The sequence below is a fragment of the Dipteris shenzhenensis genome, chromosome 15 (genome assembly GCF_047967505.1).
Source record: "Dipteris shenzhenensis isolate YYH24624 ecotype China chromosome 15, Dip_SZ_1.0, whole genome shotgun sequence".
Taxonomy (NCBI): domain Eukaryota; kingdom Viridiplantae; phylum Streptophyta; class Polypodiopsida; order Gleicheniales; family Dipteridaceae; genus Dipteris; species Dipteris shenzhenensis.
In genome coordinates this window covers 5,983,521-6,007,573 of record NC_141610.1, presented here as the reverse complement: position 1 = coordinate 6,007,573, position 24,053 = coordinate 5,983,521, and the positions used below count along the sequence as shown (strand labels likewise).

The 24,053-nt window shown below is 41.9% G+C and overlaps 1 protein-coding gene across 2 annotated transcripts; it reads left to right on the top strand.

The window, feature by feature from the left end:
* Positions 1-22,200: 22,200 nt before the first annotated feature.
* Positions 22,201-23,425, top strand: LOC147893258 (protein LURP-one-related 15-like). 2 transcript variants are annotated; one of them, XM_087386534.1, is made up of 3 exons: positions 22,201-22,770; positions 22,923-23,150; positions 23,240-23,425. In XM_087386534.1, the coding sequence occupies exons 1-3, from the start codon at positions 22,420-22,422 to the stop codon at positions 23,375-23,377; spliced, it is 717 nt and encodes a 238-aa protein (XP_087242660.1). In that variant the 5' UTR covers positions 22,201-22,419; the 3' UTR covers positions 23,378-23,425. The 2 variants fall into 2 exon arrangements, with proteins under 2 accessions (XP_087242660.1, XP_087242659.1); XM_087386533.1 differs by having other exon boundaries at positions 22,204-22,770; positions 22,920-23,150; positions 23,240-23,423.
* The last annotated feature ends 628 nt before the right edge of the window (positions 23,426-24,053 follow it).

Here is a 24,053-nt window from a genome sequence, read left to right as displayed (position 1 = left end):
TTAGGCAAAGACAGCGAGAGGTAGTGTAAGTGCTACTACCATAGGTCCTCTCATGTGGCAATCCCAAAAAGCAATAACGTGTGCTCTAGTATAGTGAGGCCAGCCAAGGGCACCCAACGTTTGGGAGAAGTTGACTTAGGCTATGAAGATCAATCTACTGCATAGATGTTGCTTTTGTTGGATCCCCAGTCCCAAGTGGGTATGGACGCAAGCTATGTTAATGCCAACACTCAAACATCGCCCCTCTTACTCCTGGACAGAGAAATATGAGCCTTGCTTCCCAGCCATCCAGAATGCCCTGCATGAAGTTGGAAGAATGAAATATTTAAGACCATTATACTCGGGATTGCTGCAAAGCACACCCGAGGCCAAGGAACTTTCCAAACGGGTTTTTGCAGAGGCAAGGTCTACGTATCACCCCATTGCCCAGTCTGTTGTGCAGGGGTTGTTGCAAAAGCTTGATCCGTAAAAGCCTCATTGCAAAAGTTAGATCAGTAAAGCCTAATTTTGGAGTAGGATGGTAAAGCTTTTCTCACACCCCCTCCCCTCCTCAGTCAAGGGGCTGGACTTGTCTCTTAGCATTTTCTAAATGCGTGCGACAGTGAAGCTTTTTCAGGTTGACCTGGCAAGTAGGAAGGTGCATGAGAGTTTTTTGCAGGTTTTGAAGGAGGAATGGTTGCAAAGGTTGATTATTTTGTATGTATGTTGTAGAACTACTTTTATACAGAAAGGGAGACCAGAGGTGTTTGGGAGTGTTGCCATTGGAAGGTCTTCCCACACCCCCTTCAGGGGCATCGCTTTTTAAGGAAATGCAAATACAGGATATAGTGGCCTCTTGTGGCAAGGCTTTCACCCTCAGATCATGAGGCGAACAAACTTAAATATTTACGGATGATGAGGCTTTCACCCTCAGATCATGAGGCTACTTAAATATTTACCAATTCTGTATCCGGAGTCTTTTCTGTTTCTAAGACCTCATACGAAAGAATTCTCCTCTGAACAGTTTGATTTGAATACTACGATCAGCACTCTCTTTGTGGTCTTGAGAGGATACAGATGCTGGCATGTGTGTCTCAACTGCTTTTAAATTAGGTGTAGAATGAATGCTGAATTTAAGTAAAAGCACTTGTATTCTTAGAAAAGTAGGCTTTTGAAGATTGAAGGTATGCTAGCGCCAATAACGTCATATTGTCAGCCTGCCTTGTTTTGAACATTTCCCATTCCAGGGATGCCAAACTCTGAAGCCTTTTGGAGATGAGTATATCATTATATAACAAGAAGGCAAGATAATCTAAATCCTGCGCATATAGACAATCATGTAGAAATATATTTAGCCAGAGAGGGATCACCAAATACTCGAAGATTATGGTCCTTCCATAGAGTCCATAGCACCCTATAGCAAGCCCAATAAAAAAGTAGATCATATCCATGCTTCCTTACTTGATAATAACCAAACAACTACAATCGCTTGTCAAAGCAAGCACTACAAAAACGAGCCTGAAGCCTTTGCCGGAGCGCGAGCAAGAAATCATAAGATTCTAGGCATTGCCAAAAGAGATGTGACAGACTCTTGTGAGGATAGACATCGGCAACAAGTGGCAAGGGCAATTTGATGACGAGCCAAAAGTAGTCCAAATGGGAGAACTCCAAGTAAAACATGCCACAAGATGAATTAGTGCCAAAGCGATTCATTTCAAGCAATATCATAAAGCAAGATCTCAAGTCTCTTTGTGAGTATAGGTCTCAATCTTATAACCTAATTGAAGTTGATTTTATGCTTTAATAGTTTAACTCTTCATCATATTTGCACTTAGGTTGCTTCCACATTAGATTAGTATTGTATCATTACAGGATTAGTGTCCATTTAGGTAGTCCTCTCATTAGTAGGAGAGCTTGATCTGTGCTTTCACATGGTATTAAAGGTTAGCTCTAGCTCTTCTATATTAGTTTTAGATATAGTAGAGTGTTCTTTGTGAGTTCATTTTGGTTGAGAAATTTCCATCCATTTCTATTTTGAGAGGTGTTGAGAATTTTCATTTATCCTTTTCTCTATCTGAGAGAGAGGTTCCATTTTCCATACTTTCAGTGAGTTATTATCATTCTTGTGAGAGATTTTTAGGAAAGAGAGAATTTGAGAGAACTTTCATCTACTCAGTGTGAGAAAATTCCATCCTAGTTGGGTATTCTTAGGAGGCCCCACTCCCAAGAATTCTCGAATGACCTAAGGCTCAAAGTTATACAGGATATTATCTTGAGAGATATAAATAGACGCTAAAAGGTCCTAGGATAGCCCACCTAGCATCCTATTCCTTTACTAAATAGCAAAGCTAGGGGGATGTTAGCAATGAACTATGGACTTGGAAGCTCCAGCATCAGGCAATCAATGCTACAACCAACAACTTTATCGATGTGATAGACATCTACTAGGTACAATGACACAATGAGAAAAGATAAACAAACCTAGCAAGCAACCTTGCCATTACACAAACCACATCAATGACTTCTACACTCAAGAAATGCTTCATGTCAAATAATTGTAGCACAATGACTTGTGTCAAAACACACAATATCTAGGAAGGAAAAAGGCATGAACCTGTAAGCAGATTCACAAGCAAGACCAATTGCACTATGGAGATGCGGTCTCAACCAAACTTCATCAACTAGGAGAATTCAATGCAAGCAAGAACTAGAGATAAGGCATGCATGTGGCAAAGCACAACGCAAACAAGTAGGAAGGAACTTGCCATGATGGATGCCTACTTAACAATAGCAAGATTCCTTGTGCGGCAAAAAACCTAAAGCAACAATAGAAAGAATGCAATGACAAAGGCAAACTACAACACCAAGTAGCCATGAGCTATGATAGACATAGATCAACAAAGAGACATAGACCTTTGGCAAGCTCTTCCTCATCATTGTTGCTTGTGCTATTTCCATAGCCATGTAGGGAGAATTCACAAACCTTTAGGCTTAAGGTTTCACAACCTATGCCACGTGATAGCTAGGGTTAGATTTCCTTGGTCAAGCTTTTGCCACGTGACAACCTCATCCATAACTACCACGTAAGCATAGTGTGCTTGCTTGGCACAAATTTCACATAACATGTGAACACACATGCATCATTCTGATTCATCACATAGTGCCACATCATCAATTGGACCCTTCTCCTTGATCAAAACTTTAACAAGGCATAGCTTTTAACCCAAAAAGATTTGCAAGGCATGACTTTTAGCCTAAAAAGAATTTGCACTCTCTCCAAAAAGAAAACATGGTTGGCTTTTTGAGCTCTACATGCTTGTTAAGTCAAAACCATTGTTTGAAATTAAACATCGGAAAAGTTGAAAGGATTCCATTGGTAAGACCTTTGCAACAAATGGCAAAACAAAGCATAAATGTACAAATTACTATGATAAGCATGCCAATAGCACATGTGCATGAGATTACCATAGCACAAAACATGGCATCCACACATCATGCATTAAAGGCACATGGAGAATGAAGAATTGCGCATTAAGCTACAAGGAGAATGCCATCAATAGAATGTATTAAACATGCTAGTATGTCAAAGATCTAAGAAATTGGCATGATGAAATTGCTCGAGCTCTTGATAGACAAGGAAAAGGAGATGGACAATAAGCTCCCCCAACTCCAAACCACACATGAGTAGCTCTAGGTTGACTATGACGCACTAGTATAGTGTGGCTATGGGTGACTTAAAGATAGCCCAAGAAACCATAGCCTCTCAGAGAAAACTTATGGTGCACTAGGAGGAATGCATCAAGGCACTAAAGGGAGTTTATGGAAAGTTGAGTAGAGAACAAAGTGCTACGGTAGAGGGTGACCAAGTTGAGACAAATTTAGGCCCTCCTATAAAATCTAGACCAATTGGAAGAGCACCCAAATTTACCCACTAGGAGAAAAAACTCGAACAAAAAAAGTGATGGTATTGGTCTCAACAACCAAGCTCAGGCTTTGAGTACTGGCACCGCAATTTAGGCAAAGACAGCGAGAGGTAGTGTAAGTGCTACTACCATAGGTCCTCTCATGTGGCAATCCCAAAAAGCAATAACGTGTGCTCTAGTATAGTGAGGCCAGCCAAGGGCACCCAACGTTTGGGAGAAGTTGACTTAGGCTATGAAGATCAATCTACTGCATAGATGTTGCTTTTGTTGGATCCCCAGTCCCAAGTGGGTATGGACGCAAGCTATGTTAATGCCAACACTCAAACATCGCCCCTCTTACTCCTGGACAGAGAAATAGGGCCCGTCTACCATTTTGATCGATGAGAGGGGTTGCATTTTGGACATGGAGTAGATCCTTATGATGAGCACACTCAAGTAGACTTGGAACGGATTCAAGCTATAACAAGAGTGACTCACCCTCGGCCTTTGTTCTTTATAGAAGAAGAATGGGTGGACATGTTTGCCCATGCAATATGGTTCCAATAAGCATTTTTGGACCACAATTGTGAGCCCCTTTGGGGATTGATAACATACAAGTGGGCCACCAGTGCCTTTGATGATGAGGTGTTGAATGTGGCATACTTTTGCGGAGCAACGAGGTGATATTGCGCACCATTTGATTAGCAATCTGCAGCCCTCGAGTATGTCCCAACTTCCCTTGTATTTTGACCAAATTGTTTGATTGGGGCAATAGTTGCTTGGGGATGCCTCATAGAGTTGGAGACGTATTTTAGCCACATTAAGTAGCTCCGCTAGCCCTAGTTAGCACAACCTCATACCCAAAACAAGTCTAGCGTTGCTAGTCTATCAATTGGTTAGGCCAACAAATGGAGAGGATCACTATCCCCACTCTTGTATAAAAGTACTCATGGGCCATTGTAAGGCGCACCTAGGGATCTTCCAAAAATCAAATACCCCTCCATACGTTGCACAATAGGAGGAGTGACCAAGAGTACAACAATAGTAGATCTTCCATTTTTTGGAGCTAGATCTTAACAGCCCTGTGGGCTATGGGTATGAGGCATGTTGAAGGCCAAAAATCCCCAAACCACACATGTGATGATGAGTTTTTGTGTGTAGGGCAGTAGGACGCAACATCAAGAGTAGGCCCACATCTAGTGGAGAACCAAGGATTCAAAACAAAGATGTCACAGACATGTTGAGAATTCATGAATGGATAGCTCATATGAAAGTATATTGATGTGGACATGAATACCCTTGGGGTTATACTCTTCTGGACTACTTGGAAGGATAGGTTCAATTTGCCCCACCTATAAGCCCCCAAATGAGGAGAGCTCAAGGGCTGACACCTATGTTATATTGTGGGTAGATAAATAAGTAGTGGGGAGGATCGAGGCTACCATGTGGGTAGCCCTCTTTTCCTTACTCAAGAATTTCAACGTGGCATCATGTGCCATTTCCCCTTGATGTTATATATACATGGAGTTACAAATGCGATTGCTTATTGTTGCTTAAGAGGTGTGCAATTGCCAATTGCTGGTTTTTAGCTTTCCAAGGTGCTACCTACAAGCAGCTACCCTAGTGACCATACCTAGAATGGCAGTGCTCTCCAAACCTGGAATCTAATCTCATGTTGAAAAATAACGCATTACCAATGAAACTGAGTATATGATCTACTCCATTTCTTAAGAGTAATTGCACACTAGATTTAATGATCCTTCACATGGTCATGTCCCAAGTAATGGTTAAAAAAAGGGTGTTAGTGTATGTGGCCGATGTGCACCACAAGTGCTCATAGACAAGCCTTGCAACAAAAGCCAGCTTTTGTGGATGAAGCAAAATCTTTTTAAAATATGGCAACAAATGCTGATGACAAGTTGAACGTACAAATGGAGGATGGACCTTCTCGAAATTGAGTTGCCTACGGCTCTAGCACCAATCCCCTCGAACCCGCAATAGGCTACCAAACATGGGAGGCAAGCGGCTTGTAAATGGTGGGGAAAGTGGGATTTATATAGGAAAGAGTGAGGAGAGTAAGTTGGCCATACATGTGGGCTGACTAGGCCCAAAACAAGCCGATTGGTAGTTCAACCAATTCAACCTTCTACACCCCTCAATTAAGGCCCTTCATAGCCCTTTTGCTTCAACACCACATGGGCCAACCCACCCCCTCAATGCCAATTCCCAAAATTCATCAAACCCAAAATGTGGAGTATTTTATTAAGGTGCAACTATAGATCAAGTATCACAGAAGTAGGAGAAGTAGATTTGTTGTCGTAATTTGCATTCAAGAAAGAGATTATGTAATGGAGATATATGGATTTAGTGCTTCTTCTTTCCATCTGCATAGATTCTTAGTAGAAGAAGTGGATTCAATATCGTGAATGAAAGTAGGGAAAGGGTAGAGATGTGTGAGAAGAGAAAGCATGGAATAATAGAATAGATGGTAGTTTTGGTGAAATAGATCACACACAAAGAATGATGTATATGTCACCAAAAGGAGTAATGATAAACATTTGCAAAAATTGCAAAAATATAGAGGATAGTTGATGTTGCTCTGTTGTGTAGCTATACCTGAAGGCTTGTCCTTGCCTCCTTTAATAGCTTTAGTGTTGGGTTATGAGGGGTTTCTAATAGCCTATATAGGAAGGTAAGGGCCTTTGTTTTTACAACTTATGGGTGAGTAGAGATTAGGTAGGTGTGCCTAGAAGGGAGCTTTAGTTTGACTAGTTTTTTTTGAACAATTCACTGATTGATAACTACAATTGATGATTTTCTCATATACTCTATCCCAAAATTGGGCCCATTTAGAGGCTTGAGTGGGACAAATTTTGGTAGCCAAGTTAGCCCAAGTCTTGTGGGACATTTGTTGCCCACCTACAACCTACAATTGGAAAGCTTGTGTGGAGCATGCTGCACAAATAGCATTTGAAAGTGAACTTTATGCACATAAGCTTGGGCATGCTTAAGCCTTGAACTAGGAAACTATTGAGATAGAGATCAATGGTAGAGCCTTGATTAATTATATATGATTAATTATATAGTAAGGATTAAAGCAACGGAGAAACAACATACAAAGCTCAGAAAGGATAATTATTCGATAAAGTAATAAAAACAAATAAGAAACAATCAACACTAAGGGTATAGTGAACACAAAATAAGGAGTTAAAGATCATATTAAAGGAGGATTAAAGCTAAAGCTAAAGTTAAAATTACAAACACAGAGTAAATATAACTCCATATAAGAAAGTTAATTAAAGAAAGAAAGAACACCATTAAAAAAAAAAAAAGCTTAAGGAAAGAAAGAAAGTTGGAGAGTAAATTTTATTACTACAAAAATAAATCACTATTTAAATAGAAATGTAAAAGAAAAGGTTATAAAAGGGATAAGAAAAGGAACAAAGGGGAAAGTTACAATGATATATACATACATGTATGTATGATGTATGCATGCATGTATGTATGTATGTAAATAAACATAAGAATATATTAGTGAATATACATATATATATATATATATATATATATATATATATATGTAAGAGTCTAATGAGGCACAATGGAGACACAATTGAAAGTCTAAATCAACACAAAGAATAAAGTAAAAAGCTACAAGAGGGATTAAATTGAAAAGAAAATTTTGAAAAAACAAATTAATAAATAAAGAGAAAGAAAGTAATTGAACTCTAAGAATCACAGTAACCAAAGGAAAGAATAAGTAAAAAAAGTAATTGAATGACTAAATAAATTAAAAAATGAAATAAGCAAAGTGAATTGGCAAGTGAGTTAAATAGATTGTGTGTGTGTGTATGCACGCACACATGTATGTACGTGCATGCGTGCATGCATGCGTACACACACACACACACACACACACACACACATGTTAGTAATGACATTGACTTCCATTTCCTTTAACACCAAACATGATATGAGGAATCGCTATTGTTATGGACATTTAGTCCATACTTGGATGTCTGCAAACCAGTTTTTACATTGGATATTTGCATACATTATAGACATTGGATCCATACTTGGATATCTTTGTGGGCCATTTCTAAACATTTCTTGGCTTATGGTCAATCTAATAGAATGGTTCTTAGCTAGAGAATCAATTACATGATTAAGCTAGTAAAAGGTTGATAGATTTTGAACTGACTGTAGTGACTCGACTATTGTCGATCTTTCTGAATATAGCAAGAAAAAGCTATTGAAAGACTTGGAAGGGTAACCATCCTTCTCTAGACCCTGAAAGTTTGTGATAAAGTATTAAAAGGTCACATATAATTGAACCGACTATGGGAGCGAACTTTTATTACATGGTGGTAGTAAATGATTGAAGGTTTATGTGTTAATAAACCGACTTGGTCGTTATGGAAACTAAGGCTATATAAAGCTTGCCATGATAGCCTTCATACCAAACTATGCCTCTGATACAAGTTACTCGTCTTGGAAACCACCAATTTTGGCTCATGCATCACTACAAGCAATTTCAACCAAGCTTGGATACTTGCGAGCTTTTCAGCTACACACGGTCTATACCTAACGCTGGAGGTGACTATGGCTTTTTTGACGTAAGATACAAAGTCGAGGCTTAGAGGTATGATGTAACATTGACGATGGACTTTGCATAATCTTCGAGGTCAGTATAAGCAAAAGGATCCAAATCGACGCCTGTAAATAAATCCATCTTACAAGGTATGACATGCTTTTACATAGCATATTTACATACAAATATGCATGTACTAAATAAGAACTTGTGTACGTGGATTTCTATTATATCTTCCCTAAAAGGATGATCCATTGAGGCTCTTGCACACCAAGGCTCTTCTACAATGAGGCTATGGACAAAAGTTTAATGACCTGTCTTGTTTCTCATAGTTGGTGTTTTTTCTAGTGTGTGTAATTTATGGAATAATAATGACATGAACAAGTCTTGCTCATAATACCCTCATTATATGTTTACATATAAAATTTAGGACACGACTACCTTCTTTGAAGAAGGCAATTACGACTCTTGAGGAGATTCAACTTCGTGGATAATCCTATTATTGTCTATAGTATGGTAATTGTGGGATAGTTTTCTTTAATTTCCTTTTGCCGGTATTTTTTGGAAGGTACCTTACACAATGTGATATAAAGTTTCTTTTGACCCCGTACTTGGGGTAATTGGAAGAATTGTGTTTCAGACATTGTGAAAAACTTGCTCCGTACACAAGGAGCATATAGATACCTATGGCTCAAGTGTTGAGGTGCCATACAATGGACCACCATCCAAGATGGATATGATTTACTATTATAAATAAATTATGACGTTGTGACATTGATAACAAGTGGAGCTGCACTTTGAAGCCTACAATCCCACAATTAAGGGTTCTTGTCCTAACTTGTCCTTGTTGTGGATGGATGCAAGTGAGTGGAGCTCCTTCAACATCATGTGGTATTTTGTATAGCAAAAGATTTCATTTTTTTAATATCTTAAAAGATAAAGAACCTTCTATTGAAGTTTGTCTTGTGGCTTCTCATCTTGAAAGGATTGAAATGGATTATGTTTGTCTTGAAATGTCGACACACACATGGGGGATGGAGAAGGAAGGATAACCCTCGTCTATTGCCATCCATAACATTTATCCATTTTTCCCTTTTATGTCCAATTTATAATAAGACTTTATAGAGATGGAGTATTTAGGCCTCCTACCAACTCCATCTCTTGAAATCCAAGCCTTTATGCAAAGGCTATCCAAAGTCATTGGAAAATCATATCCAATGATGGGTCACAACACGATAGACACACACACACACATAGCACTTTCACAGGAGATGCCGCATGTACAAGTCCACTTTCAGCAAAGGTAGATGTGAAGCAAAAGTCGTAGGGTCTGCTATGCTTAATTACTCTATCTCTCCCTATTTCTTGTAACAGATAAACTCCTTATTCTTACTTGTAAATAACAAAAAGGGTCCGATGCCAAATACCCTGAATTATATGGTTGATCCATATGATGTATTGGACCATATATGATCCAATGGTCCTTGTGAGCTGAGGGTCTAGAAGTGACATGTGGCATTTCTTACACTAAATGAACCTCGAAGACATGGCATTTGCATATACACAAACCATTAGATCTACTTGTGTAATGCACACCCTTGGATTTTGAAAGCACATCCTACGGCGGACAAATGGCACCCCTTGCTTGCTATTTGGATGGAATCATCGATCCATTACATCTAAAGAGAGTTAATGTTAACATTGGTTGTAATGGGGGCAGAGCAACATTTGGCATGCTGGGTCAGGCAAACCACATGGTGTCATGCAAGCCAACATGGCAATGTGCAAGTCAAAATATCCACATGGTGATATTCACAACATGAATGTGCTATCACCACTTGCACTACTGCCCCTTTGTTTGAACCATTAGATACAAAGTTATATAATGGCCAACATGGTCTGTCCAATGGATAGACCCTAAACATTCCACACATGGCATGCATAGATCAACTTTCTTCTTGTTGTTATGTGCCTTTGGATCCTCCCCTCAATTAACAGCTTGTAAGATGCGTCCTTCTCCAACAATTAGATCCGTAGGTGATCCAATGGCTAAGACCATAGTGGGCACCCATCTACTAAGACCAATTGTGCCTTTGGATCCTCCCCTCAATTAACGGCTTGCAATATGCATCCTTCTTCAACGATATATCTGTAGGTGATCCAATGGCTATTACCATAGTCACGCACCCATCAGCCAATTTGGGTGCCATTTGTGCGCCCTTTGATCCATCTCCACCATCCAAGGGAGCCAAATAATGATAATGCCCGTTGTGAATATACTTTATTTTTCACTTTTGCATCCATTAGGGGAGAATCGGGGTCTCAAAAGGGCATCATAAGGAATGGATTAAGAAATGGATTAGTCCTAATGAAAGGGCCAAGGTAGGTCCCAAAAAGTCCTAACCCCACCTCACCTAGGTGGGTTAAGCCCACAAGTGAGCCGACCTCTTACACAACTCTTACTCCTAGGTGAGAACCAAAATTTTCAAAATTCAAAAATTTGAATTTTGAATTCCCTCCCTCCTCTCTCCTCCCTCCCTCCCTCCCCCTCCTCCCTCCCCCTCCCTCACTCCCCCTCCTCACTCCCTCCTCCCCCTCCCTCCTCCTCCCCCTCCCTCCCTCCCTCCTCCCCCTCCCCCTCCTCACTCCCTCCTCCCCCCTCCTCCTCCTCCCCCTCCCTCCCTCCCTCATCCACGCCTGCTCCTTCTGTCGTCCCCCTCCCTCCTCCATGCCTGCTCCTTCTGCCCTCCCCCTCCCTCCCTCCCCCATGCCTGCTCCTCCTGCCCTCCCCCTCCCTCCTCCTCCACTATTGTTCCTCCTCCCCCCTCCCTTTGCTCCTCCCTCCTCCCTCCTTCCTCCTCCACGCCTACTCCTCCTCACCCTCCACACTTGGTGGTCTGCCCCCCTTTCCTCCTCTTCAACTACTGGTCCTCCCTCCCCCATCCCTCCTCCTCCTCGCCCTCCCTCTTCTTGCATGCTGCTCCTTCAAGCCTACATCTCCACACCTTCTCCTTCTCTACACTCCTTTAGTCATGGCACCATTCGAGGATGTCTCCAACAAGTACCAGGTTCACTTAGAGTTGGAGGCCGAATATGCAAGCACACGTAGTCTAGGATTGAGGGGAGCTTCCAAAATCCACAGTCTTTGTTCGCAAGGAAAGAAGCATCTTGACCTTTGGGTAGAAGGATCCTTGTATCCTTTAGATCCTGCCAACCAAAAGAGCCCTCCTTTCCATACAATGCATGAGCTAGTTCGGTTTGTTGGAAATGGACATGCGGGGTTGCTTGGTTATTGCAATCGGGTAAACAATGCTCAGTCAATGGCTATGCAAGCAAGCGAGATGCGCAGAGCCCAAGCAGAGATGCTAGCACATTTAGGAAATAGCACCATTGTTGCAATGCATAACTCTATGCAAGATCTTCAAAGGGAGAACCAGGATCTTTATGATAAAGCCAAAGCATTGGACTTGGAGCAAAATGCATTGGACTTGGAGCGACATAAATTAGAAGAGTCACTCTGTAAGCTAGCTGAGTCCAAAAAAGGCTTAGAAAGATCTATATACAATCAAGTACGATGAGCCGTAGAGAAGGAACGAGAGAAGGCACAAGAACGAGTGCAAAAGATGAAAGAAACACCTTTGGGATTGAAGGAGAGGAAAAGAAGGTACTTACATAACATGGATGCATTGGCACCCACTAGTGGTGCTAGAAAGAGGAGAGTCCAGGCTACAAGGTTGGTTATCAAATGTTCCAATGAGATTACACTCTTTTGTGCTACACTGTTTGTGACTAAGTTTTTATTGTCTACTTCTTTAGGAACTTCATGGAAGATGTGATGGGAACAACAGACGGGGATGATATTGACTGTTCATATGCTCTAGCTAGTTTATTGAAGTCAAGCGATGTCATTGGGATACTAAGGGACCCAAGACACAAGTGCCTACTCGTGCAAGTTGCTGAGGAGGTGATGAAGGACTTCAAGGATATTGTGGATGCAAAGGAGATGCTTGCAGCTTGTGATACTGCTGGTGTAAATCGTGAAGCTTACACATCTGTTTTCAAAATTTTCAAGTCTGCTATTTTGGGAAAGTATAAGAAGTCTACATTGCCCCTCCCCACACCTTGGTCTGTGAGATGTGCACAATGAGAAACAAAAATGCTTGGAGGGTACCATTGCGTAAGGGGCACAATGACTTGGAAGAGTAAAAAGAAATCTGGCTTGCAAACCTTTGAGATGAATGCTTTCAACAATGTCTACTTAGATGTTGAGAAACTACAAGAAGCAATGGTCAAATTCTATGGCATGAGAGAAGATGGTAAGAGGAAATCCATTATAGCATTGCACTTTACTTTAGTTCATTTCCTATATCATATTTATCCTAACGATTTTTCTCTTTTGTTGTATAGATTGCAATGGAAAGCTCATATTTGTCATCAAAATGGATGAAGCTCAATTGGTGAAAGAACACAAGTTAGAGAGAGTCAGCATCTGCATGATGAATAAAGCCTTAGCCTTTGTTCAAGGGGATGAAGAAGTAGAGCAAGATTTCTCGGTGCAATAAGAGAAAGATATATGGTGGCTTGCAGCATTTGAGACTCCGAAAGAGTGCCATGAGACATTGAAGTGGGTTCTAGATAGAACAGGAATCCCATCGACCATCCGAAGACAAGAGGAAGGGCAAACATTGACAGTCGATGGCCATGGAACCTTTCAAGTTGAATGGCATCTTGCTAGTGATTTGAAAACCCTCAAGTACTTGCATGGTTGTGATACAGGGGCAAATGCAATGAACACATGCCTTTATTGCATGTGTTCGCAATGTAACCAAAAGGCTGGCTTACAATGGGAGAATGGCATTCTATCTTGCAGCCAAACGCAAGCTCCGAATCGCGACAAGAAGGATCCAAAGTGGGATCCCATCTTGCCCATCCCACTTGAGAGAGTACACATGTACTTTACACGCGGAACTGCGCGTACTTGATGAGTTGTTGTATTTGCATCTTGTTTATGCTTGGAATTTAATTTTGCAAGAAGTATCCGCACGGTGCATTGCAAGAGCTGAGAAGTTGTTGTCAGAGATGGGATTCCATGGAGGACATGTCAAACTTAAGGAGGATAAGAAAATGTCTGGGGCAACACAGAATCTTCCTGTAAAAGTGTCCATGGGTGGAGGGAAGGCAAGGAGATCCCTATCGAACCACAATCTCGACAAAGACAAACATACATTGTCTCAAAGTAGTTTGGGTTGGGAATACTGGAAAGCATTGTGTGAATGCATGACCAATAAGGCTTCTCATCCTCAAGTCGCAACTTTGAGAGCTAAAGTATGGACAAAGGTAGATGCATTAATAAAATTGCTTCGCCAGGTTCAAATCGATGAGATGTATTATGAAAGGTTCAGGATGGCTGTGAAAGAGTTTATGCAATTAATGGTGAAAGCATGGGGGGAGTCGCACATTATGCATTACATGGTAATCTTGGCACCATCGTAATATTTAGCACTTGCTTTATAAACAATTTTTATTGCTGATTTGGTTCTCATCCTGTTTGCAACATATTCTCTATGCACACGGACCATGGTTTGTACAAAATTGGGATTCTTTGTCAATTTGGAATACACAAGGCATGCATGTTCGACTGATTTTTTAGATGTTTACTAGGAAGGACTTTGAAGTCTGAAAAGGCCAAGGCATCAAAACTTGCAAAAGCAATTCAAATTGTATCAAAGAATAGAAGGCATAGTGCTTGGAAAGCATCCATAGGGAGTCAAGGAGTCGCACATTGGTTGCAAGCTAGAGTGAGAGAAGGGAGCAGATGGGTCCAACCACCAACAGAAGCTATGGTGTAATTGTATACAAATATGAAATAAATATATTGCTTATTTTGACCACAATTTGTGTACTCACTCTTTAATATCTTGCTTATTTTGACCACAATTTTTGTACTCACACGACGTTGGGAAAGTGGGGACATGGTGAAGGAGGGGGGAGAGAAGGGAGGGGCATGGGGCGGGGCAAGGGGAGGGGTGGAGTGGTAGCAAGGGTGGGGGGAGGGGGGATGGGGGTATGGGGGAGGGCGACGGGTGTGGGCGGGGCAAGTAGGGGGAGGGCAAGGGGGGAGGGCGACGAGGGTGGGGGGGGTGGAGGGGTTAGGGTAGGGGCAGGGGGCACGATGAAACCCTAAATGTAATTAAAAGGGATGTCAAAACATGATGGGCCCTTATAAAAAGTTTTAAAAAACCCTAACTCTCATTATTCAATGGCAAGAGTGAAGAACACTGCTAGACCCACTGGACGCCACCTCCACCCTTCCTCCTCTAGCTCCACCACCTCCATGGCATCCACGCACACGAACCTATCTGGGTTCGATGGCACCTCCCCCGACTCTCGTGAGCCCTCCCCCAACTCCCCCAAGTCCCGTGAGCCCACTCCCCAACCCCAAGAGCATGAGCCTTCCCCTCAACGTTCTCCCCAGCCTTCCCCTCAGCCTCAGCCTCAGCATGACCCTCAACCTTCCCCTCAGCCTTCCCCTCAGCCTCAGCCTCAGCCTTCCCCTCAACCTTCCCCTCAGCCTTCCCCTCGGCCTTTCCCTCCCCATGAGATCCCTCTCCTAATTGAACAAAATGTGTTCGATAACCTCTCGGATATAGAGAGGCTTCCTGTGAGGGTCAACAGACTACCAGGAAGAGCACCATCTTCCCTCTCCTGGAGATACAGCCCATGGTAGAGATGACCCCTGTGCCCATGAGGAGGGCAAAGCAGACTCCGAGGAAGCCCCATCCCAAAGAAGGCCTAAGCTCCAGACGTCAGCGAGAGGAGGACTCAGAGGAGGACCAATGCAGATAGGAGCAACGGAAGAAGTTCAAGGCAGACAGGAGGCCGTGGCAAGGTGTTCGGGTACCTGTAAGGCCCCCACCAAGAGTCAGGAAGCCGTACTGAGAAAAACTAGGAGCGCGAGCCCTGAGGGAGATTAGGCAAATGCAGAAGACCACCGACAACTTGATCCTGCATGCTCCCTTCTAACGTGTGGTATAGGAGATCGCACATGGATACAAGAATGATGTGCGCTTCAACACAGGAGCTATGGGGGCGCTCCAGGAGGCTGCAAAGCAAGTGACCACCGCTTTGTTCGAGGACGCCAACTTGTGTGCCATCCATGCAAAGCGCATCACAGTCATGGACAAGGACATGGCTCTGGCGAAGCGGCTACGGAGTGACCCAAGTTTGAAGCCCTAGATTCTCTTGCAGCCCACTCTTAGGACTTAGACCACCCCCTGCCCTTGAAGGCACTATCTTGTATCTAAGGCCCAAGGGTCGATTTTTTTAAATAAAATATATCGGCATTCTCTACACTCTCGCATTGTTGTATATTTTCCATTTCAATGCTTGTAGTAAATGATCATTTTAAGTTAAGTTTTGAATTTTGTCAAATCCTGAAGGAATTTCACCGTCGTGCAGAAGGGAAAAGTGTCCGGCACATCGCCAGGACCCCAAAAGCCCTGAGGATTCATAGGGGGAAACTTATGATATCACGTGAGTGTACAATAGGGGGGTTTTTTGAAATGAGGCATAAGGTTATACATTAGGGGTGGGGGCTCTTTTTATTTTTTCCCAATATTGAATTTAGGCTAGGGGAGCCATGCCATATTTAAGAGGGGGGGACATAGTATAGGCTACCTTGGGTAGCTAGTCCGAACAAGTTTGGTTTTGTTTATGGTTTTAAATAGTCATAGGGAAAGTAATCTAAATTTGATTATTGTGTAATCTAAATGCTTGAGAAAGAACGTAGATTTAAAGAAAGGGGGGGACATAATAGAATTTTGGTGGTATCTTATAAGCTTAAATAGGGGTGTTTTATCATCCTACGTGGATCTTAAATAGGGGGTTTTCTTGAAGTTCATGCACGCAGGTGACATCCCCCTTTAATGAAGAGTGGATCCCCCAGGCCAGAAAGCCCAAAACCTGCCACAGTGCCGTGGTGGGTTTTGGGCTTTCTAGGGTCCTGGCGACGTGCCGGACACTTTTCCCTTTTACGCGACGGTGAAATTCCTTCAGGATTTGACAGAAATGAATTCTTGATACCCAGAATTGGTGAAAATGATACTAATTTGACTAGAAATTTATTAAATTAACACAATTAAAATGATGGAGAAAATATATCATGGAGGACTTAAACAAAATACAATGGAATTCATGACGAGCAATGATAACTTAAAACAAATAATAAAGACATGTAGTCATGTATCCATTGAAATATCCATTTAAATATATGTTTATATATACAAAAGGCCTCACAGGCTATCTTTCTTCTTGGCTAGTTCAAGTACATCGAGAATAGGGGTCTTTGAATCCCCTAGTGGATTCCTAGATATAAATCTAGCCGCAACAGCACTAACATCCTCCTCTCCTACTGCCAAAGACATAGCCGTTGTCATCAATGCCCTGCCATGAATATTCAATCCAAAGGCATTGATAGCAGCCAAGCGGTGTAACAAAATGACTTTGTCGGCATTCCGAGTAATGTTGGAGTATCCGATAGCGCGCGATAATGCCTTGCACTTCAGCAGCTCCGAAGGACCTCGAGGAGAAAATTTGCCATGAAAGACCACGATATGCTCTGCGACTTTGCCAAGGTAATGGGCCAAAGAATGATCTGGCCCAAATGTGCTGTGAACACGGTCATGGAGGATGGCATGTCAGAGTCCTTCTACTTTACCTTAAATGGTGGTAAGATCAGCCACCGTGTGGAGAACTGCATGCATAGTGCCAATTTCATTCCTCTGCAACTTTGAAGATTGCTAACAATGTGTCTGACTAGTGTAGCATTTAATTTTTTGTCTGTCAAATCCTAGTTATTGCTTCAAAAGATGATGGACAATTAAATTAAAATGTTATTTCTTTTAATGTTTTCTCCTTTCAGTTCATGGTGGTAAATGCTTTTCAAAAAATTTGGGGATTTTATGATTAATTTTAATTTTTAGGGTTTTTATATATATTAAGGGGTAAGAGCCCTTTTTACATCACATTCTCACTTTCACATTTAGACAGCCATAGAGACTCCCGTCCTCAGAAGTTACTCCCTACATCAATTGCTATTTGCCATGGATTTAGCTAGAGCTGCGTTCCATGACTTCATCTCACGAACTGCATTTGCAGATTGTGAGGAAGAGCTATTTTTAGTTTTTGATAGGACTTTAGATGTCCTAGGCACATATATGTGAGCCAAGGATGACTTCTCAGATCTCATCCTTTACATGCAAGATAATTTCTCAAATTTTGCCTATACACTTGACCACACTTCAAAGAGATGGGTTCCCATAGATTACATAAAGTATCTGTTCGTAGAGGAATCCAAGTTTGTAAAGCGCTTGACCCGCTTTTGTGACAACCTTACAGATGAAGGGTTTAGGACAGTCGAAGTTCAAGACATCCTAGACGCAGGGATCATAGGAAATACAGGCACCAAATTCCTTTCATGGGAAATGACATTCATCTTCCTTCTCTAAGAAGGAAATTTAGAGGAAGAAGCCTCATCGTCTAGCACCCCCTCTATTAGAACTGCTGATCTAGTCGTCCCTAGAGTAGACTCGGACATCTACATGGAAGAGAGTCTTGATGATCCAATAGAGGAGATGGAAGCAGCTCAAGCATTGAGCCTACTTCAAGAGCCCCCAATAGAGCAAGAATTGGACCATTGACCCAGACTCAGAATTATGGTCCTTGTCCCCCCTCATCATCGATGGAGAAGAGTACGTATTCCTGCATGACATAGAGATTCTTTTTGGACTACGAGAGGATGAGGCACTCGGAGTCCTATCGGGGTTCATGTTGACACAAGTGTCAAAGATCTTGGGGTTTTAGGTACTAAAGACTAGACAATGGAAGACTTTCTCTTGATGACGTTGGTTTCAATGAGGGATGTAGACATGTCCATATATGATGCAGAACCCTCTCATGCAGAAGCTTCTACCTCCAACATAGGTCAGGAGAAAGCGTCCACCTCCCAAATGGAACATCACACAGCACCTGGTTCCATCAACATTGCAAATGAGGAAGGGATAGAAGCCGACGATGCTGTAGTGGTAGGTTCGAACAATATTTTTTATTTTGATGTTCTTTTAGTATAATTTGTTTTGTCGGTCTTCTAATGTTTGTTGAATTGTTGCAAGATGCGTTCGAGCTTAACGAATTCTCATCTCGACGGGGTACATCCCTTAGAGTCCATTGCGATGTGACATTCACATTCTTGACATCTCCCTCTTCAACATCAATAGGCAAACTTACCCACGTATTGTCTTCATCATTAGAGTCTAGGGGAAGCCACTAGCCATTTGTTTTCTTCCAACGCCTGTACTATAAAGCTAAATACAACATTTGGCATGATAAATGGTATCTAATAACCACATTGTCTTTACATGCGTGACATTGAAACACATCACCCTTTTGGTCACCTGACCTAGTTCCCCAATTCATCTCAAGTAAATCTTCAAGAGCATTTTCATCTACACGCTTGCAGGACCACATAGTTTTTGTTCTATGCATATGTATATTCTGAAATAAAGAAGCAAAAATGTGCAGAGGCATAAACCAAGATAACCTTGACCATTTGGATCCAAATGTAAACTTCATGGCCATGCCCATGTCCTTTGCAATCTTGTCCTTGTACGATTGCAATGTCCTCAAGTGCACATTGCTGCAATCCATGTCTTGAAGTTGTGGTGGTGCAATGGTTTGCAGATGGCTATAGCTTGATGATGTCGTTGGAGTGATGTATGTTGCATTATACCAATACACATTCTTCATTCACAAGGAGGCCAACTTCTCCCCGGCATGCATTTGCTTACCTAAATCCTCATGAATCGCAGTGAACTTGCCTATGAATGATTCAACTCCCACTCCTCCAGGTCCGAAGAAAAGACATCTACCACCATGAATAAGAGCTCTTAGAAACCAAACACAAAATTTCCAAATGGACTCATTACACTTACAAGTGAAAAAGGTACATAGATAGAAAAGCTCACAGTGTGATGGTATCCTAGATTGATTGAATGATGGAGGAAGCCGCATATCTTTTCCCATGTAAACATGTTGCACTTTTGCAAGCCATCCTTTCTTCCCAAACTTGAACTTCAAGATGCGCCTTTTCCACTCATGCAAGATGTCACCTCTCTTGCTCTTGGGAAGCTTATGTGGACCTTTGGATGATCCTTTCATCACTATCCAGTCATTTAAGCTGTAGGTGCAAGGGATCCACTCATCCAATGCATTTCTAGTGTTGTGGAAGACACAAGAGGTCACAGCATTGCGTGGTCTTATAGCCTTTCTCCTCACCATGCTTGCAAAGGTTGGAACAGCAAGAATGGGACTCCTACACAAGGCAATGCAGATCCAACAGAGGCACAAAAGAGGGAGAAGGAGAGGGACAAAGCAGCAGCAACAGAGGCACAGGAGAGGGAGAAGGAGAGGGACAAAGCAGCAGCAACAGAGGCACAGGAGAGGGAGAAGGAGAGGGATAGAGCAATAGCAACAGAGGCATAGGAGAGGGAGAAGAAGAGGGACAGAGCATCTCCAACAGAGGCATAGGAGAGGGAGAGGGGAGAGAGAGAGAGAGAGGAGCTACAGCAAGTAGGCCAGAGCAAGAGGGAGCAGAGAAAGAGGGGGGAGAGGGAAAATGCATGGGATTTGGTTCAAATCTGAGTGATTTGGCAGGCTGGACCAGAACAGTGGGGGCAAAGGTCCTAGAAAGAGGGAGGGGAGAAGAAAATTCACCACAAGGGCCCTACCATCCCATTGAAGGTAGTTTTGGGCTCATGTGGGGGAGGTGCACCTTGTAGGAGGATCAAACATGGGTTAAGAGGGGGGGGGATAGTTTGGGTGGTCCCTAGTGTAAGGGGAGCAACCAATAGGGGCTCTCTGCAGGCCTACCCACCCTCTACCTCAACAGACCATTGCCCCACACCTTCTAGCACTCTCATTGGTACACCTCAAATCACTCTCTAATCCCTTGAAATTAGGAAACACTAATTCTCCCCTAATGAAGTTAACCTCCAACTTGATGAGCTGGAGGTTACCTTGATGCAAAAGTGAAAACTAAAGTGCTTTCACACCCAACTTTCACTTAAGGACATCTAGGGGACATCCCCTTAGCACCCTTAAGACATCCCTTATCCCTACATTTTCCATGCTCTGGTCTTCATCAAATCATAAGGCATTGAGCCTTGTAATTTCTATTGCATAATATTTGAAAGCATGTGCAAGCAAGGACTTGTTGTTCAACATCGAGTTGTATAAGCAAGAACTTGTTGTTCAACATCTAGTTGAAGCTTCAACTCAATGTTAGACATCGAGTTCAAGCTCAACTCCATGTCAAACATCAAGGTCACATCTAAACTCTATGTCCAACATCTAGTTGAAGGTTCAACTTGATGTTCAACATCAAGAAGTTGAACCTTCAATTCAATTCTGACATCAAGTTTGATGTCAATTATCAAGTTCATACATCAAATGAGGTTTCACATTAGGCTAACCTATAGCTTATGAATCTCTTAATGTTTTACTATTATGCAAATGATGATTTGACACTAGATATTATTGCAACAATGACTTATTACCATGGATGTTTATAAAGAATAGAAAATGAAATCTTTTGGGAAACTAATGTGACCAATGATAGTGATGCTGCAAAAACTGATGAAGAGTAGTCACATTTGATTTCGATGGCTTGTTTTATTTTAAATTATAGCCTTTACTTCCAATAATAGCACAATTACCTATCCATTTGAGGTCCATGGTTATGTTGAACTTAGTTTCTTCTGAAAATCATGTTATTCCTTTGGGAGTTTCAATAAATTTATGTTTGGAGGGATACGATTTTTTGGATTATTTTAGAAAACCTTGTATTACTAATGATTAAAGCACTTCTCTAATTTCCTTAAAAATAAACAATCCGCAATGGTGTTACATGTGGACTGTGAAGGGCAATTATGCCACATGCATTTTGCTGAATGACACTTTGTGTCTCATCTTGTATTAATAAAACCCACTATTGAAAGGACAACATTCCATTCTCTCCTTTTACTTTTGGAAATTCTAGAGCATTTATATTATAGTAATAAAGATGCTCCTTGGGGTCTCCATGTACAGTACATAATGTCACTTTTTTACCATGCTAGGGTCAATGGGGTCGAGGTTGCCCTTAGTGCATTTATTTAAGTGTGTGAAAGTAAATAGCATAGAGAAAAATCAGGGCTTGGCAATGAGAGACTACAAGGGATTGTGGTCAAGTGAAAGCTTAGGGCTGCCGTCTTAATTATCATAGGTCCTAGGAGGGCTTATTGTGGACTTTGCCACTTTGTTTGGGTATTTTAGAGTGTAATGTGTTGGTAAATCATTATACATATATCCACTTGAATGGCTTTCATGCAAAGAAGAAAAATGGATATAAAATTAATACAAAAGAAAAATAATACAAATTTTAATCATTGCACTAGCAATGTTCTATATTTTCCTTTTTTTATAATAATAGAATATATATAACAAAAATTATTTTACAAATGGCCACATGTCCCGCATGTTGTGATGTACAAGCTATACTCTCTGTCTCTCTCTCTCTCTCTCATAATCAATAGATGTAGCTTTATTCATGTAGATCAAGAGCATAAAGAGCTCCCTTCTCTCTTGATTGTGGATTGTTTACCTTTTTCAAAAGGATAGTGATGAGCCGTTTTACTACTGGCTATGGATTCTTCCTTGTTGCAAGGTTTTTCAAAAGGTTGGAGGTGGGTGTTGACAATCCTCGATTCCTATCCATTGCCCTCCATTGTTTTCTCTGAGATTGAAGGAAAGGAGTTACAAGTATAGCTTTAAGAGGAAGCATAGAGCCATCCTCATCCTCGTCCATAAAAAGCTTGCATCAACCAAAACGAAGCTGCACAAAGCTCATCAGCCATGCGCCGTGCTGCTCAATCTTTCCGTGGATCCAAGCAGCCATCGCCTAGCTCCAGAAAACTGGCCTTCCGGAGCAAAACCAAGGAATTTCCCAGCCCCCAGCTGCCGCCCAATCTGGTCCCCGATCCCTTGCCGGCCGTCGTCGGGCCTGAATTCTGTGCCCCTCGTACCCTTGAGCTCGCTGTCGTTGTTCGTTGGCTCAATTTCCCCAGTGGGGATACCATAGAGTTCAGCCATGGCGATCGTAGCCTCCTCTTCAAGGTGGACGTCCCCAGTCGTGGACCGAACTTACAGATCAAGCGCGTTCTGCAGAATGCCATGGGAACTCCTATCGCCTGTACTCAAAAGAAGGTATGCCCGTTCTCATGCAGAGTAACACGTGCTGGCGATGGGTTGCTGTGTTCAGGAGCTCATCGCGCTCGTTGTTTTGTTGTTTCGGGGAGTTCATTAGATGCGAGCTCAACGATCTCAACCGTTCATTTGTCCTTCCCGCTATGCAGCAGCTCCTGAGCTTGCGCAACCAATGGAATGCACATCGCGGAAACCAGTGTGAGAAAGGAAACCGCATCTTCAAAGTGAAGAAGTCGAGTTATTTCCAGCAGAAGACGTCTCTGGATGTATTCCTCACTGATCCCACAACCAAAAGTCGAGAGCCCGATTTCAGAGTGAAGGGCAACTACTTCGAAAGGTCTTGCACTGTGATGAGGGGAGCTGCGCAGGCGATCGCAGAGGTTGACATGCAGAACCCAACCTCCTCTAATTTTTTGCTGAATTGCGAGGTCGGTGCTATAACCTGATGAAATGTGACGATTGTATGCAGATTAAGCCTTCCGGAACTGGATCGTGGGACAAGAAAAACTTCATGCTGACAGTATACGCAGGCGTCGATACAGCTTTCATTGCGTTGCTGGTGGTGATCATGGAAGAACTTCATCGTGAACGCGAAAACGAGACGTGAACGCAGCTCGATATTCAAGGAAGATTACAAAATGTGCCTCCAAATATATTATACACTTATAATTTGTGTCCAAATTTATGAGGTTCTATCTCCAATTTTATAAGCTTGGAGGTTTTCAAAAATTTCCCAAAAATATAGTGTGTGAACACTTGTTAGAACTAAGGTAAAGAGAGATAAGTGTGAACCAAGGTAGAGAGAGACTATGGGTCACAACTTCCTGTTTATTTGCCTTAATAACTTGATTTCTCAATTAGTGCTCAGCCATTGTAGTTGATAGCAAGATAGTTTATGAGTCATTTCGTGGTTCTAAGGGAGTAGTTTCACCCTTGGGAATTTGAAACTCTGATTGATAGTAGCAAGATAGTTTATGAGTCATTTCGTGGTTCTAAGGGAATAGTTTCACCCTTGGGAATTTGAAAGTGTGATACATGTGTGCATATTGCCAAAGGAAAAGAGGACTAAATTAGATGTTAAATCTATGAAGCATATCTTCATTAACTACAATAATATATCTAAAGCCTATCCTTTAAAGGATATGGTATGTATAAATGTTATGGTGTGATCTTCAAGGATATTTTTTTTAATGAGGAGAATTGTCCTTATGTATCTACTAGTTCTACTTTAGGGGCTCCTTCTCTCAAGCATGCACCTCTTTAAAAAGTTCTCATCCTTAAGC

Coding starts and splice junctions, on each gene's coding strand:
- LOC147893258 (XM_087386533.1), top strand. CDS start 22,420: ATGCGCCGTGCTGCTCAATCTTTCCGTGGATCCAAGCAGCCATCGCCT. Junction 22,771..22,919: donor TCGCCTGTACTCAAAAGAAG/GTATGCCCGTTC, acceptor CCCGCTATGCAG/CAGCTCCTGAGCTTGCGCAA. Junction 23,151..23,239: donor CTGCGCAGGCGATCGCAGAG/GTTGACATGCAG, acceptor GATTGTATGCAG/ATTAAGCCTTCCGGAACTGG.